Source organism: Synchiropus splendidus, chromosome 4 (genome assembly GCF_027744825.2).
Source record: "Synchiropus splendidus isolate RoL2022-P1 chromosome 4, RoL_Sspl_1.0, whole genome shotgun sequence".
In the NCBI taxonomy this organism is placed as follows: domain Eukaryota; kingdom Metazoa; phylum Chordata; class Actinopteri; order Syngnathiformes; family Callionymidae; genus Synchiropus; species Synchiropus splendidus.
This window is the reverse complement of record NC_071337.1, coordinates 13,488,478-13,504,641: the sequence shown is the minus strand read 5'-3', so window position 1 is coordinate 13,504,641 and position 16,164 is coordinate 13,488,478. Positions and strand designations below refer to the sequence as shown.

At 41.7% G+C, this 16,164-nt stretch overlaps 1 protein-coding gene across 1 annotated transcript in view; it reads right to left on the bottom strand.

Annotated features, from left to right (window-relative positions):
• Nucleotides 1–14,343, bottom strand: part of jarid2b (jumonji, AT rich interactive domain 2b) — a 78,059-nt gene extending 63,716 nt beyond the window's left edge. Inside the window, exons 1-2 of the mRNA XM_053864104.1 lie at nt 14,182–14,343; nt 13,796–13,958 (exon numbers count right to left, since the gene is read on the bottom strand). Of these exons, the coding sequence (XP_053720079.1) occupies nt 13,796–13,840 (45 nt within the window). The 5' untranslated portion in view covers nt 13,841–13,958; nt 14,182–14,343. The remainder of the gene's footprint in view (nt 1–13,795; nt 13,959–14,181) is intronic.
• Between the last annotated feature and the right edge of the window lie 1,821 nt (nt 14,344–16,164).

The following is a 16,164-nucleotide window of genomic DNA, read 5'->3' as shown; positions in this document are numbered from 1 at the left end:
GGATCAAAGAAAAAAAAACGGTCTCTCCAAGTGGTCACACCGCGGCACTTACCATGATGTTATTTGGTGTATCCTGTGTCTGGAAAATACCTCGGGAGGTTTCCTCATGTTTATCTCAAGGAAATGACGCAACAACATCAACCACAACAAAGGAAGAAAAAAAATCGCATGTAAAGGAAATTATGTAAAGGAAATTATGTAGCTGACTCAAATCTGTGTCAGCCACTACTCAGGCACGCTGCTCCACTGATTACACTTTTTAAACAAGCTCACAGAGACTGGAGCTGATTCTGCAACGGGGGAGGTGGTGGGGGAGCGGCGATTCCAGGCCTGAGTCATCTGAATCACTCTTTCATGTCAAAGTCCTTATTTAATGAAGCCCTGAGGAGTTTTTTTAAAGAGGAAACTATGTGGGAATGTGAGGTATGAGATCAACGAGTGGAGAAAAGAAAGGCTTCAATTGTGAGAAGTCAAGGCAGTTATAGATTACTCTGTACATGATGGAATTTTCCAACAAAACTGTGAGTGAGTTGAGCCCCTGTGAGACGAAAATGATTTCTAAGTATGCTTGAAGGGCAAAATTAGTTAACACATTACAGTTGAAACACTGACAAAACTTATCTTTCACCAATCCTTCAGAAATAGCAATGAAATGTATGAATGATTCGCTTTTTTTAAGATCTAATTTTTCTACGATGCACCTTGTACTTCCAACAGTCCAACAGTCTTTAAGGTATACTCAATTTCTATACTAAAGTGAACTTAAAATTCTAACAAAAGAACACACAACTCACTGTTAGAATGAGAGGGATGAAACAAAGACAGATGATTTACACAGCGGTGTAGAACTGTGTCTACAAAAACAAAGTGCTGTGAAATAATGATTCCCAATACTCAGTGCGTAAACCAAGTCTTTACATAGTTCAAGGTGAATTGTCTTTGCAGCCTGTCTCTACTCTTCACAACTCAGTCTTCTTGCTTTTGTCTCGCCATCACACACACAAACACAAGCACACACAAGTTGGAAAAGTGCCAGACGAGCAGATCTAAGTAGCGCTGGGTGAAGCACTTTCCGAGCATCAGAGGGAGACTTAAACGGATCTTCTCCTCAAATGTCACTTTGACTCAACTTCATAATGATTTTCCATGGAAGTTAAGAGCTACAAAAAGACAATCAAATGCTCACTTGTGCACATCAGTAGCACGTCCTTATCTCGCCGGAGCAGGAGACACTAGTTTCAAATGATTTGCAACGTATTTATTATTGCCCTAATGTCCTAACGCCAGTCTGCAGGCATTGCAAATGTCTTCTGCTTGAGTCACTTGAGGCAATCAATTGGAGACAAAGTTGCACTCACAAACAATAGCAATTTATTGAAGCAGAGAAGCATGGTGTTGTGCACTTCAGCTCAATAATGTGTATCTGACGTCTACAGTGAAATAGTGAAATAAATAAATAGTTAAAAGAGCAACACATCGAGTGGATAAAAAGAAGTGTCCACTGTGATTTTGGTCATCAAAACCACAAGCGTAGGGAACTGAGGGGATTTATTGACCACAAGGCCAGTCAGGGAGTCTGGGGCGAAAATGCTCTCTAACCAGACTAAGCAGAATTAGCACAGGAAAGGCCATAGGGGACCGTGTGTGTGTGTGTTTAAGTGTGCGAGAGCTTACACAGAGTAGTGCCGCCTCCTTGTACACTGGAGACAGGTTAACTGCTGGTGTCTGCACACAGCGGAAGAGAGGCCACAGCACTGCCAGCCCAAACATCCTTCATTTAGGTGCCCCTGCAACTAATCTCCCTCTCAACAACCCCCACTCCTGCTTAATGTTCTCTGATACACCAGTTCACCCTTGTTTTGTTAATCTTGTACTTTTCTATCTTGCTCCTCTGCTTCCCTCTGAGCTGTGGATTTCTGTGGTGAGGGTGCTGATTTAACTCAACCTAACATTGACAGTCCTGCTGATAGCTGTGCAGACCACATGTGAACATTAAAGAACCTTGGATGTATTTGATTCTCTCCTGCCAATATTGTTTTCCCACACTGTCAAAGCTCAGTAGAATAATGAGAAATGCGGGGAAACTATAAAATTCACCAAGTGACCACCATTTGGGACGGTCAGGAATTTTGATGGCTCCCTGCGCACTCCCTTTTATTCCTATACACTTTTCCCACAGAAACTTCACAGTGAGGGGGAGGGATGGTATCCTGTCAAAAAGATAGAGGAATTCTCAGCGCGACCGCAAGTACAGTGGGGACTCAGTGGGGGAAAAAGGCCGGTACACTACAGCCATTGTCACCCAGCCAGCAAGCAACCCACACATGGTACCGCACAAGCAAAGACTGATAAGTTGTCATCACTCAGACGTCACATAATAAACAAATGATTCAAACGCTGCTCAACACAAATGTTTATTTCTTTATGTAGAAGGATCACGGATAAGTCACACGTCTGGATATCAATGACAGATACAAGACAATTGGAATATGGCAGCTATCTTTCATGTGGGTTCAAAAAGGCATAATTGTTTTTTCCTACATAGAAAACAATTAAAAAAACACTGCTTCATTGGACTGCAAACACACAGACCAGTCCACAGATGAAAAAGCTGACAGCTAAAAATAATTATTTTAATAAATTAAAATGAATTTTGAATTGTAAAAAAAAGTTACTTTTTTTTTTTTAACTATTTTTTAGACTATTTTTTCAAAGTAGTCTTACAGCAAACCAGGCTTATGACACAAGCTCTTTAAGCTGTATCATAGTGGTTATCAAGGTGTAGCTATATTGTGGGAAACCAGGACAAAGGTAGCTGATCATCCCTTCTGTTGAGCAAATAATATGCAACAAGCGCTCTCCAGTGAAGTCAAGAGGAAAAGCCACACGACATCAATATGTCATATCACTGTGTCAAGCATATAAAAAGGAAGGTTCAACAAAATGACCATCCACAGGACATAATGCTGCAGCTGCCTATAGAAACACATCAGGGTGCCATTTTTCTTTTCTTACTAGCAAAGTGGGATGAGAGCCAAATGCACCACACTGTGGCAAGTGTCAAGTTCTGTTACTGGCAACTACTTCAATTTGAAGAGAGGCGTTCTAGTGACACAACAAAACTTTCCGTCTGAAATCAATTCCTGACTGTGATGTATATAGATGCTCGTTGTGTAATATTGAAACAACTAAGAACGAACCCTTCCTGTCATCACAGCCAAGTGAAAGTGGCAGTGAGATAGTGTCAAGCAGCTGACTGAAACAACACATTTCTAAGTAAATACAAAGATAAAATGATGACGTGAACGGCTTTCATTTGGGGTGACCAAGTTTTCAAAGGCAGCCAAGTTTGGGATTCTGAAGCATACGTTCACAAGAGCATTAAATATTCCAATGAATGATCAAATTAAAAGTGTCATTGAATAAGAGATATTATTCGGTCTTGCGGATCATAAAGTAGTTGTTCGTATGTCGGACGAAAGTATTGACAAATCGGTAGAAATAACCTGCACAGATGACGGGGTGACATGCAGATATGTGCTTATTGAACATCGCTGCATAAAACTCTACGGTGTATAAATTGCAACTTACTCAAGGACATTAGCTGAGAAGACATTACAGAGCAATATCCAACTCTGGTTTCACTCCCCATTAGCCATTCAGCGGCATGACAATACCCACAGGGGAGACAGGGTAGCCCTGGCTTTTCCCCTCAGCCAAGGCCTTCACATTAGTCACTTCTCTTTCTCCACTGCATTAAGATGCAGTGAGTCTTAAAAGAGGATATTTTTCATTCAGTGAATGAAAGTTTGTCTTCTTTTCATTGTTCTTTCCTGCGTGATAAGTGATACAACCCAGAGAGACAACATTAAAGACACTACACTGGATTGAAATTGTTAAAAATTACTCAGCAATTTCACCTACTGGGTCTCTTTCAGCAGTGGGAGCACAGAAAATTGACAATGTGATCTATTTTACCAATGAGTGTGCTGTCTTGACTTCATCATTGCCCACACCAGCTTTGAGGCTTACAGTGAGTCTCTACCCTTCTTTCCTGAGCTCCAGCCCCAGATTACCCATCAATCCCATTTTATTCCACTGGCTCAGACAGCCCACCAATCCGAGGGCAGGATAGAGTGGAGCCTGATAGTGGATTGGCTACTAAAGAGTAAGGGGTGGGGTCGTTCAGCCATCCCCTAACAACAGCAGCATGCTGTGAAATGACTGAGGGAGCCAGAGATGTCATACATTTCAATTTTTTTTAACATTTTGACCCTATCTTACCTTTGAATAACATGTCTCATACAACTATTTACTTTCACTACACATCACCCACTGAAATGACTTGGTGCCTCTTTGAAAATAAATCTCTCTCCATTTTTCAGTCGGCTGATGGGCACTGATACGATGAAGAAAATTTTGTCGAAGATTCAGCCTTGTTCAGAGCCATATACACACGCAGCTCACTGAGGGAGGTCAAACTGGTTCCTAGCGGAAGGAAACAACACACTGCGCTACATATGCCCCCACATGCTGACACAAGTGCATATGTGCATGCTGGCTGACACACAAGCAGCTCAGCTCGGGTTGAACAAGGTCTCTCTATTGACCTACTTCTTTACTGTCATTCAGAGGCAAAGCCGGGCACATGCGTACTCAACATACACAGCAGCGATGACTGCTGTTCGCATGATGTGAACATTTAGGATAAGTAGGTGTTTAAAAACCTTAGAGCCTCCCCCTCATCTTCCTGTGGTGAAGAGAACAAGAGTCCCACCTTGGGTAGGCTGGAGGTGTTAACAGCCTCAAGCAGCCATCTTGACAATCTGGATTTATGGGCATAATAGAGCGAGTTTAGGAGGAAAACGCTGTCTTGGAAGCACTAACCATGAGTTTGCATAGAACCCTTATGAAACCCAAAGTATAGTTAATGACATCTATTTTGTCATTGAAGATGATACTTTAACAATACCTTATAATCTACTCATACTGTCACATTTTCATACCCCCAGTCGACAGTCTTAAAACATCCACTTGCAACCTTGGCACGTTTTCTGCTTGCAAAAGGAATAGATTGTGTTTGCTTTAAAAAAAAATAGGGCAGCAGAATTACTGAAGTCTTTCTTTGTCTATAAATATATTAAGCACAAGGCACTTCAAACACTAATGTCCTTATCGTGGCCTCTGTCTACTCCCCTTGCTGTTAGTCTTCAGGGCATGACTAACTCCTGGGAATTCAAGACTAATAATTCTTGTGTTGTCAAAAGCCTTTCAATATTCAGACCAATCAAAAGGTCCCTGGTCAAAATACGGAATGATGTTTTAAAGAATAAATCAAACGGGTATATATTAAGCTAAGACAAGTACTTATGACTGAAACTCAATTCTTTAGCGATTAATAACTAGTTCACGCTTATCCAGGAGAAAAGGTTCATGAGCAGAAATACAACACTAGTACTTTTAGTTCGCAAAGTTTCATTATCATCTTGACTTTTGAGTTGAATTGCAGTAACAAAAAGGGTAAAAATAAGTTTTGAAAAAGGGGGAAGGGGGGTTTCAGACATCCAAAGGCCCTATCATTGCCTTCAGACAAACACATACACACACTCATTCATGCGCACACAAAAGACAGAGCATGTGCCCATTGTCAAGGGTCGCACGAGGCCCCCAGCTATTTCAAGCCTGAGAGTAGCTGCATTGACAACACCTACCAATGGGAGGGAGGAAAGGGGAGTGATTTGGACAAAGAGAAACAGGAGGAAAAAGGTAGCACTGTTTGGATGAGTCTCCTGTTAACTCTTAGTCAGCCAGCTGCCAGTGATAGCAACCAAACAAGCTAGTTTATGGATCACAATTGGCACGTAAATGTTTAGCATGTTTTCAGTCAGCAAAGGCAGACTTGTGTGCCTGGTTTGGATAAGCTAAGGCTAACAATAAAAATAAGACCCATTTCACCAGTTCACACCAGAGCTGGGACAATAAATGTTTAATCCCTGTCATGTTCTAGGGCCCCTTGTGTCGCACAAGGCCCAGAAAATCAATAAAAGTTGACTCTCCACCTCCCTCTATGCAATGCTGCTGCCTTTGACACAACAGACAGGACGAATCAATAGTCTCCACAATGTGCTACAGGTGTAATAACATGAAGTGGGAATATAGGATTTATTGCAGTCATACACTGAAAAATGGAGAGGCGCGAGAATGGTAAGGGAAACATCAAAATGAAAGTGTTGTTTCAATTAGATTTAATTATGAAGTCTATATTATAAATCAGAGTTACAGATATTTGTTTTTCAAGCCCATCATCCACATTGTGGTCGCAATTATCAGCTTACGTCTCAGCAGCAAAGATCACGATGAATGGCACAACTCATCATCTGAAACTGAGATTAAAAATTCAATACTTGCCCAGCCAGCCGGTATCACAATTACCATTTCTCACTGGTGCTAATCAAATTCACAAGCATGACCTCTGGGGTATATTAAATGTTTATATAACATGTGTCATTCCTCCGACGTTTAGTGAGAGAGATATCCATCCCCTGCAGTAAATACGGTTCTGGCAAGCCATTTGTGGCGGCAGCAGCGAACAGAAAAAAAAGGGTATAAAGCTGTGGATAGATTTCGGCATGTATCTTGCCAGAACCACAGGAGGGAAACTAAATGATTATGTTACAACAACATCATGCCGGCTCACAGGAAACAACAATCAGGTGGTATGTTGGATACTGCCGCAGAGTAAAATTAACGGGGAGTCGGATCATGACAGTCGGAAGCTCAAAGGGAAGAGTGACGAGCAGATTTGATCTCATTAGATCATCATTAGATACTGATAACGTAGCTAATCTCTGAGAAATTTGCAGATGTTCATGAAACAGACTAGTCTTGCTGCTTATTTTCAGCAATTTTTGTTAGGTTAAATCAGTCTGGGGCAGGTTCACCAGCTGCAGACGGAGTCAAATGCTGGCTGTCTGCAAGATAGGCTCAGCATTTCGTCTGGAAGTTAAGTGACAGCCAAGCAACCCTCTGACAATAGGTCAAAAACATGCAACATGATTCAATAAATGCTCCATTCGAAACATATGTTGGCACATATGCACATTTGCTTACTACATATACAGTATATACAGGATACAGCCAAAGTCAGAACAGCAAAAATGAACTTCGATTGCTATTCTCATTCACGCCACTGCACATATTTGTTTGTATGTGTATTGCTATATGATGGAAGGTTATGCTGATGACAGAGGCTGTTACAAAACAAAACATTAGCCACAGGTCTTCCACTGCTCAGGGACGTGCACCAGTGGATTGTCAGTCCATCGCGCGACGAAAATGCTGCCACAACAGAAGGCGATTATGCCACGACTTCACCTCAAAGTTTGAGACAAAACCCTGATCCCCACTGAAGTGCCTCAGAGCCAGGGGAAAGACGGAGAAACAGAACTGAGGGTGGAACCTGAGCTTGCAGAAAAAGGGAGGAGCAAAGGAAAAATAGTAAAAAATAGGAGGATTAAAAGGGCTAAATAATGGTGTGACTCATGTGGGATGAAGAAAATAAGAAAAAAGGAGAAAATATAGAGAAAACCAATGGCTGCAGCACCATCACTAGCCTAGGCTCACAGTGTTAAGGAAAGTATATCTTGTGATCAATAATCAAAAGTAAAAAACACAAATTATGACCTGCCAAAAAACAAGGAATTCAATATAAAGGAAAGTAAAAATGTTGAACAGACATCAGTAATACAGCAGCTCAACTTATTTTATCTTGCTTTTTTTTGTAAGGCAAGCCACATAGTTAACGCTCTCTTCTCAAAAAGAGTAGTGACAAGAATTTAACCCAGATTTTAAGAGGTAATCCCCTGAAATGAGTCATGTGAAATTCCACTCTCGATTTCAGCGGAAGAGCTCAACTTCTCACTAGTCATAAAGAAAATTACTGTAAATAATCTTAGAGTATGAAAGAAATGGATCAGTTAAGTAAAGTAAATGGATTGATCATCAGCATTTACACTGAATGAAGAGTTGCGACTTGAACAATACTAAAACGGCATTTAGGAACAGCTAGAACTCCTCATCAGTGACATGTCATGATACTCTGCCTTCAGTTTCAGTCATGTTTTATCCAGAGCCAGGGGTTGCCTGCCGTTAGGCTTACAGGAAATAATTCAGCCTGCTAAGATGTAAATGCTATTGTCCATGGCTGAATTGACATTTGGCATTGTAAAATCATAAAACTAGACAAAAGCTGCCAATGAAGAACAGGTGGCTCACTATCTAGGACGGAAAGCATCACCAAGAAAAACTGACCACAACAGATCAGAATATCTGTCGGATCAGGGGGTTTGTCAACAAGCTTTTCATTAAATCACCTTTTTTTAACAAAATCATGATTTTGGCAGCTGGAATGAAAATAAAATGGGACGGAGTAATATAAGAGGTGGCAAGAGAAGACACAGACACAGTTGTAGTTAGGCCACTGATAACGTCACATTGAGGAACACACTTTCTAGCAACAAATGTGTGTAGTTCTCACATCTGAAAATGAGGATGTGAACACGGGCCTTCCAGACAGCAGCCTTCCATTGAGTAACACAGAAAAATTAGTCTCAGCGAAAGGGGAAATCCACTCATGTTTCTATCAAAAGAGTAGATGGGAAATTATGTGTTTCTCAATAATTTGTGAGTATTGTGTTACAAATGAAATGTATTAAAATACCCCACTACTTCAACCATTCATTTCTCAGTTCTAGTCTTTAAAGCCTCATAGATCTGTCTCCACAGTTTGTTTAAAATGCAAAACTGGCGACTGCTATTAATAAAACTGTGCCCTGGTGTGCATTTTCACTTTTTGTTTGAACAGTTTCTATTGCTTTTCTGCACTGCCTGACAATGTGTGTCAGTTCTTAAAAAAGGAGCACAAAAGGAAGATGAAAACAGAGAGACTTCATTGATTCTTCCACAGATCTTTGTGTATCACTCATAAAGGTCAGTTTTTGTAGATATTAAATTAATTAAATTCCGTGAATGATGCGACCACAGCCATTAAACATTCTCATATTCAGCCTGCAGACACTACAACCATGTTATAACATAATTGAAAGGCCAAGTTAGGGCAGTGCTAAAACAGCCTTCCTTAAACGCCCGGTGGTTCCTGCCATAAACCAATCCTTATGGCACAATGACAAGACTGTTAAAATTCTGCTCTTGGTCAGAGTCATAACTGTGGTAAGATAAGACAGCAAACCGGTTTTACAGGTTTCATGCTTCCAAAATATGATGCAACAATCCTGAAAATGTATAAGAATTGGGCAAACAAAAGGAAGAAAGTGTCTTGCCTAGGTATAATCAGTATTCATGTTTTCAGGCTGTTGTATGGACAAAATCTGGCAATCTAAAATGCCTTTAGGACAGAAAGAAAATAATCGACAAGGAACAATGTTTCGTCTGATTGTCACTTCCCCTTTCCAAGCCACTTCAACCATACGACAGACAAGCACTGTGCTGTACAATGTCACCACAGGCTTTAGACATACATACAGTTGTAAGGGTGGCGGTACGAAACGATCAATAAGTCTGTGCATACACTCTGACGCCTTCTGGTCCAGTCAATGGGAACCGAAAATGAGCTCTGACTGAACAATGGTAAAAGTGTGAGGAGTTCTCAAACCTAGGATGTTAATGAAAAATGTGAGAAAAGCAGTGACAGAAACTGTTCAGTTAACATAAGTCTCAACAAAAAAACAAACGGATTCCAAAACCAATGAAAAACAAGTTAATACTCCTGATGTGAGCTTGACAGAGATTAAAAAGAAGCCATGGGTTAAGCTTTTATTTGCCATCCGAAGGCTTTCAGTGGTTCATTTTTCAATTCACTGTAACGGATCATAATCGAATGGGTACTAATAACTGTTAATAACTGAATGTTTCCTTTTTAAAAATGTATGCTGTTCTGCTGTTCAATACAAAAGAAAAGACAGGGTGCTGATTCAGCTTCATGGGGATCCTGAGCAGATAAGCTCTGGCAACCAGTCACTCACTCACACACACAAAAACCAACGCACGCGCTCTTGGCCTGACCAGCTGTCCCGTTCCCCCATCTACGTCCGAACCCACGGGACAGCGGGAGGATATAAATCTCTTGGCTGAATGAAGACAGAGAAGGTTTTGGTTCTGTGTAAGTGACGCACACAACCCTCAATATTATCCAAACACAGCCATTGAAGAAATCGTTCAGTCAAATCAGTAAAACACAACCACGATGAATAAGGCAGTCACACCTAGTTTCATGCCACTATGGCTATAAAACGTCATCATAGTAAGTGTGCACAAGACCTGTGCGTGACATTGGCCTTAAAACAGGTTTATCCCTCCCACTATCTGCAGTCGTACACCTGAGGGCCTTTGCCCTCGTGTGTGCTGGTGGCGGCACACAGACAAAGATTAGTCTCTGTGCCAAAACCCGATCAAGAGAAAAGGTCAGATTACATAACATAAATTCTTTCCTCCTGTGTGACATCACACTGTTGTAAAAAAGGAAATAAAAGGAGCAACAATTAGGCTCCATCAGCGTAAGAAAAGTGTTACGCCGCTCTGCTTTCAGCAAAAATTGAGACGGCTAAATTAAAAGGTGCTTTGCTTGCCAACTTCACCACCACAAATTTGTCTGGCAGAGTTGGAGCATCCTACGAGAAAAAAAAGATCAGGCCAAATATATTAGGCCTTTCTTACCAGTTAAACACAATATTTCTGTGGAGAGACTTGGCAAGCTTTGCAGACCTGAGAGTCCAGACTACAACGCTACCTTTTTTCTTCCTTTATAGAGTTCAGCGCATGGTAGCCCACATTGGTTTGAATTGAAGTAACAAATAGTTGTAGTAAAAAACGACAACTTTCTCTGAAACATAATTGTATTCTTTACAGTGCTAGAAAGAGACTAAACAGATCGAGTTCTTTGCCCAGTCAAATCAACGATCAATTAAACACAGCTATTGCCAAAGTTCACTTTATCGTGGCCTGGTAGCTATAGAAACAGGAAGGTTGCAAAGTGAGTTGCACACGTGAGACGACGGCAGCTTCTGAATGAGGAATTTGCATTGAAACATAAGGTTAAATGAGGCACACTGAGAGTCCGGCCCACTGAAAGCACAGCCTAGCGACCTTCTCTTCACAGTCCACCACGAGGCCCACATTTCATTTGGACAGGGCCGAGAGCAAGACGGATACAAGCCACGGAGAGAGATAAAGAGAGCAGGAGTGGAGGGGGAGAGTCTATGCCACAGCACTCCCCACTCTGCCCCCGCTCTCTATTTTGGTTTCCTCTTCTCTGACACGCTTGATGCATGCACTCGCACTGGATTTCTAACTTAGCCCTCATCAGTTGTGAGCCTGATGAAACAAACACTGACAGCCTCTTTACATTTGTAAAGGCCCTCGCAGCAGCTGGGCTTGTCCCACACATGCACCACGCATGCCCATATGCACATACACACACACACACACACACACCGACAAGAGTCAGAGGCCTAGCAGCTCCAGCTGGGGCCTGCAGGAAGAGCCAACTCTGCACAAAATGGCCAGGACTGCGATGAGCTGCACTCTGCCACGATCTCCACACACAGCGTGTCATGTTCTGTTAGATAAAACACTGGTGCACACGACAAATTGCCTCCTTACAGCGGCTTGTTTTGAGTGTCAAGGGCAAACTTCGCGTTTCAAACAGGTCCTGCTCTGATTATGGGAGGACGGGGAAGAAATGTGCTGACTTTGTCAATGTATTTGGCCCAAAGCGTCTCTGAAAAAGCATATATAGCTGTAGCTTTGTTTACATCAGTTATTATTGGAAAAGTGTGCCTCTCTACTCTGATAGTTCTCACTCAGCATCCGTCAATCATTTTATGACTGATGTATTCCATAATCATTAGCAGATTGTAGGTGTTTTGGGGGACAGTGGGTGGAGTTGGAGGGCTAACGCTCATGTTTCAGGGGAAATGGTTAAGCCAAGCATGTATAATTGTCTTACGCTAATTAAGGGGGAGCTACAGCGGGGGAGGGAGGCTGATCAGCCGGGCCAGGAGTTCTTTCTCAAAGCCCTGTGGGGGAGCTCGGAGACCTGGATCTTTCCAGTCTGCAGATGCATGTTTCAGAGTCTAGTTTGACCCGAGACAGACTCAAAACATCAGTTGCAGCTGCTGAAAACACAAGACAGATGTGACACGGATACACACAGCCACATTCACACATACATGCACACACGTGACTGAGCGGACAGCGCACCAGGGTTTTTGGTCAGATTGAGATTTGTCAACAATTTGAATACACCACTTCTTCAGAAGTGATGAGTAATTTCTGATAAATAGGCAATTACTCACTTTTCAGCAGCTCCCATCCTCCTCATATTCAGAGTAATTTACATTCACATACTAGCCAACTTTAAATAAATATATTTGTACAATTGACAATGTTACTAAACTACAACTGAATAAAATTCAATAATAAAACGATTTGAGCCAGCAGCAGACAGAATACATGGTGTGAAGCAACACCTGAAGCCACCCATTGTTTAGTGTTAAATACTAAACACTACTTTGTTTGGTATTTTTTAAGTAGGTTAAATCAACTGTTCATTTTTTATGTTCTGTTATGTAGACTTGAGGCAAGAAATGAACTCTGGTTGATAGTATTGACAGATTGTGCTGATTAAAATTACAGATTAAAACAGATACTTTAAACTAAGCAAAATAATGTCAAGTTGAGGAACAATATATTCCACTGTCTTTGTCCACAACACCCAAAAGGAAGTGAGCGCATTTCCAGTGGAACCACTCGGGGGACACTTCACGCGTTTGGAGGTTGTGGGGGCGTTTTTGTAAAAAAAAAAAAAATCCAAAAAACAATAATAATAAAGTAGTGTACTGTCATCTATTAACAGGACAAAAATAGACACCACTGAAGGCAAAGACACCATTTAAACGTCAAGCATTGGCGTTGCTATAAAGCCCAGCTCGCAAACACTGAGCTAGCATTTTAGCTCAACCTGATTCAGCACAGATGCTGTGGGAGTGTTCATAACTACTTCATTTGAGGACTGGGCAGATTAAACCCACTCGTCTAACTAACCCACCGGTGCTACTTACACGATGAAGCCGGATGTTTCTACGGGTTTGGGAGCCTCTGCAATGCGACTAAACGTCTCTTTAAATGTGACACAAGCCAGCGATGCTCGGTCATGTTACCGTAATGTGCTGTTTCACGCGAGCTCGGAGTCTCCGAGAGCACGCGGCAGAAAGAAGTCATCGGCCGTAGTAACGGTGGAAAAGAAAAAAAACCGAGTTTCCCCACCGGGATTTAAACAGCACTCACGTCTACCTGGTGGATTTAACTACACGCGAGCAAAGTAAATAATAGCGAATACCAAAGCCACATGCAGAATGGTAGGAAATATATGTAAACCCAGTCTCTTCGTCGTAATTCAGGCTGAATACAAACACCCGGTCACATTTAAGGTTCGATATTTTGGGTATGAAAAGGAACTACATCGACCATGGCCGACGTGCTTCTCCACAGCACACCTTCTACCCCAAAGTCCTTCCATTTACAACAGAGAGAACTTGTGAGTCGCTGCGCTATTCGATCACAGCACCGACGCCTGCTTAACTATAGACAATAAGCATCCAACACCTCACTTACATCCACCACATTCAACCCCAACAGTCCGGACTCCACGTCCGTGTTGAAAGTTGACGCTATTCCATCGAGTCGAACTTGATTGAGAGCAAATGAAGGTTTCACTTACGTATCTTTTCTGAATGATATTCCTCTTAGGTCTTTCTTTTGTCATTATGCTATTCCGCACTGAAAAGATGTTTGGCTATAGAGGGAATGGCCACATGAATGTCTTTTCTTTTGACTCTCGCCGCTGCCGAAGCTCCACCGATCGTCGATTTAAATCCCCGGCTCTGTCGAGAGAAAAAAAAGCTCGCTTGGCTTTTGCACAATCCACCTCCGTCGCTGCTCTTTTCCCCCTGTATTCGCCGATAAATCCACTCGATGGACAAATGAGAGGGTAGTCAAGGGTCGGCGTCGAACACTGGACTGAACTCACTTGAGGATAACATAGTCATAACAAATGCACAACAATAAGTTCCATTCGCCGGAGCGGCTCGCCGTTTGCGCACTCACTCCCGGCTCCTTTCACATGCATGAATCTACTCCAGCTGACGTCACGGAGTCACATCTTGTTCCTGGTGGGAAGATGCGGTCAAACGCGAATAAATAGAAAAGGCAAATAAAAAGATTTCGGCGTGGCGTCTCGGTTGCGCTGGAGCCTGCGGTCGACGAGAGAGCTCTCCAGCGGTACTGCGCTGCTGACTGTGAGCAGCTCCTTTCTTCCCCGGAATCAGCCTATCACGTCCCTCTGCAGGCAGCGGCAACTTTAAACAGCCAGTGACACGGACCCCCAGCTTCGCCTTCCAAAACAATCCGGAGCCTTTAAAGGTCTAAATAATTCTCTGCGATGCTGTCTTAATCGTCACTTTTAACAGTCGAACTGTCGTTTGTTTAGAGGTTATTCGACTCGATTACTCACAGGTCTTTGCTGATCTGACGTGATCCACCAAAGATCTGGGGTGGAGAGGTTAAACATAAGCCTTGAAGTCAAAAGTTTGGGTTTACAATAGCATCCAGTTCCTTGATGTTAAGTTTGGGACCAAGTCAAGGGAGGCCTTGGAAGGGTCAGGTTTAACAATGAATGGTGGCTTTAGAGTTCATATTGAGGGCTTTTACAAGATGACACATTTGCCCACAGACCTTATCTGACCATTGTCATAAGTGCAATACATCACCTTGAATTTAACTCACATTTTATTCTTGTCCAGCACTGTGCCGCCTCTGGGAAAATTACTTTGAAACAACGTCCAACATACCCCAGTACTTTACAGTTGGCCTTCCCGAAAATCCCAGGCAAAGTTACATGACCAACTGGATGTGTTACATCTTTAGTAGCACGCCACGTCTTCACTGGAAGTCGACCAAGCCACCGTTTAGTTGCCAACAGACACCATGTTCTTTTTTAAGCAAGGCAGCATTAAGCATACAATTATTGGTAACAATTGTAACACTTTCCTTTTTCAGGTCATTGGATTCCGTCCCTTAAGACTAATATTTGTGGTCAGCAAATTATATTTCATTGATAGGAATGCGTGAAACTATCATTCAATTACCAGCAACTTTATTGATTTATTTTTAGAGTGTTTGTTTGCATGAATTTCTTCAGCTAAAGAGAAACGTGGTAGTGTGACTTGTTAACTTTTTCAATTACTCATGTGCACTTCCTCCATGATCTGACATTGACACAGACATTACAATTGTAACACATCATATCTTCCAATAAAAAAAGAAAAAGAAAAATAAGATTTTCACCATAAAAAATCCACTCTTTATGAACAAAACGGTTGGATAACACAAATAAACACTGATATATGCTAGCTATTATAGTGACAAATATACCAACACCTAACTTTGCGTTTAAATTTTGTGAACTATATGCTGACATATATGGTGGTGTGTCAAGTTTGATGCTTTCCCCCCCTGTATTAAACAAAACATATCTATCCATTGCATCAGCCAGTATTTCATCATGGTTATTATTTTCCAATGCAGTTTCACTCCCTGGCCAAACACAATGTGACTGAGCTGTTCTGCCCAAACACTTCCAGAGAGTGAGACTGTGTTGCATTTTCTATAGTTTAGTAGCTCTACAATGCAGAGCAGTATGATTACTTGTTACGCCAGGCTCATCCAGTTCCTGCTTGAGAATCAAACAAGCAACAATTAATAAAGACCTCTTTTCTAAAGAAACAAAACAAGGACAAGATCAGATGAAAAATGAATTTTAAATCATGCAGAACTTTTCTTGACAGATATAACACAAACACTCTTTGTTATATACTTATTTTTACTTATTTCTTTCCACCCAAGACCACAGACTTTCGATACAATTCAGTTTTTAAGACCAATTGTATAACAAGAGGGTTTCCCCAAATTTGTATGTAAATCACAATCCCAACCCCCAACTCTTTTCTCCAACCCCCACAGACTCGCACCATGTGGTTAAACATTAGGCTGTAGAGGGACATTATAAAATCAACCATTTGAATGGACCCC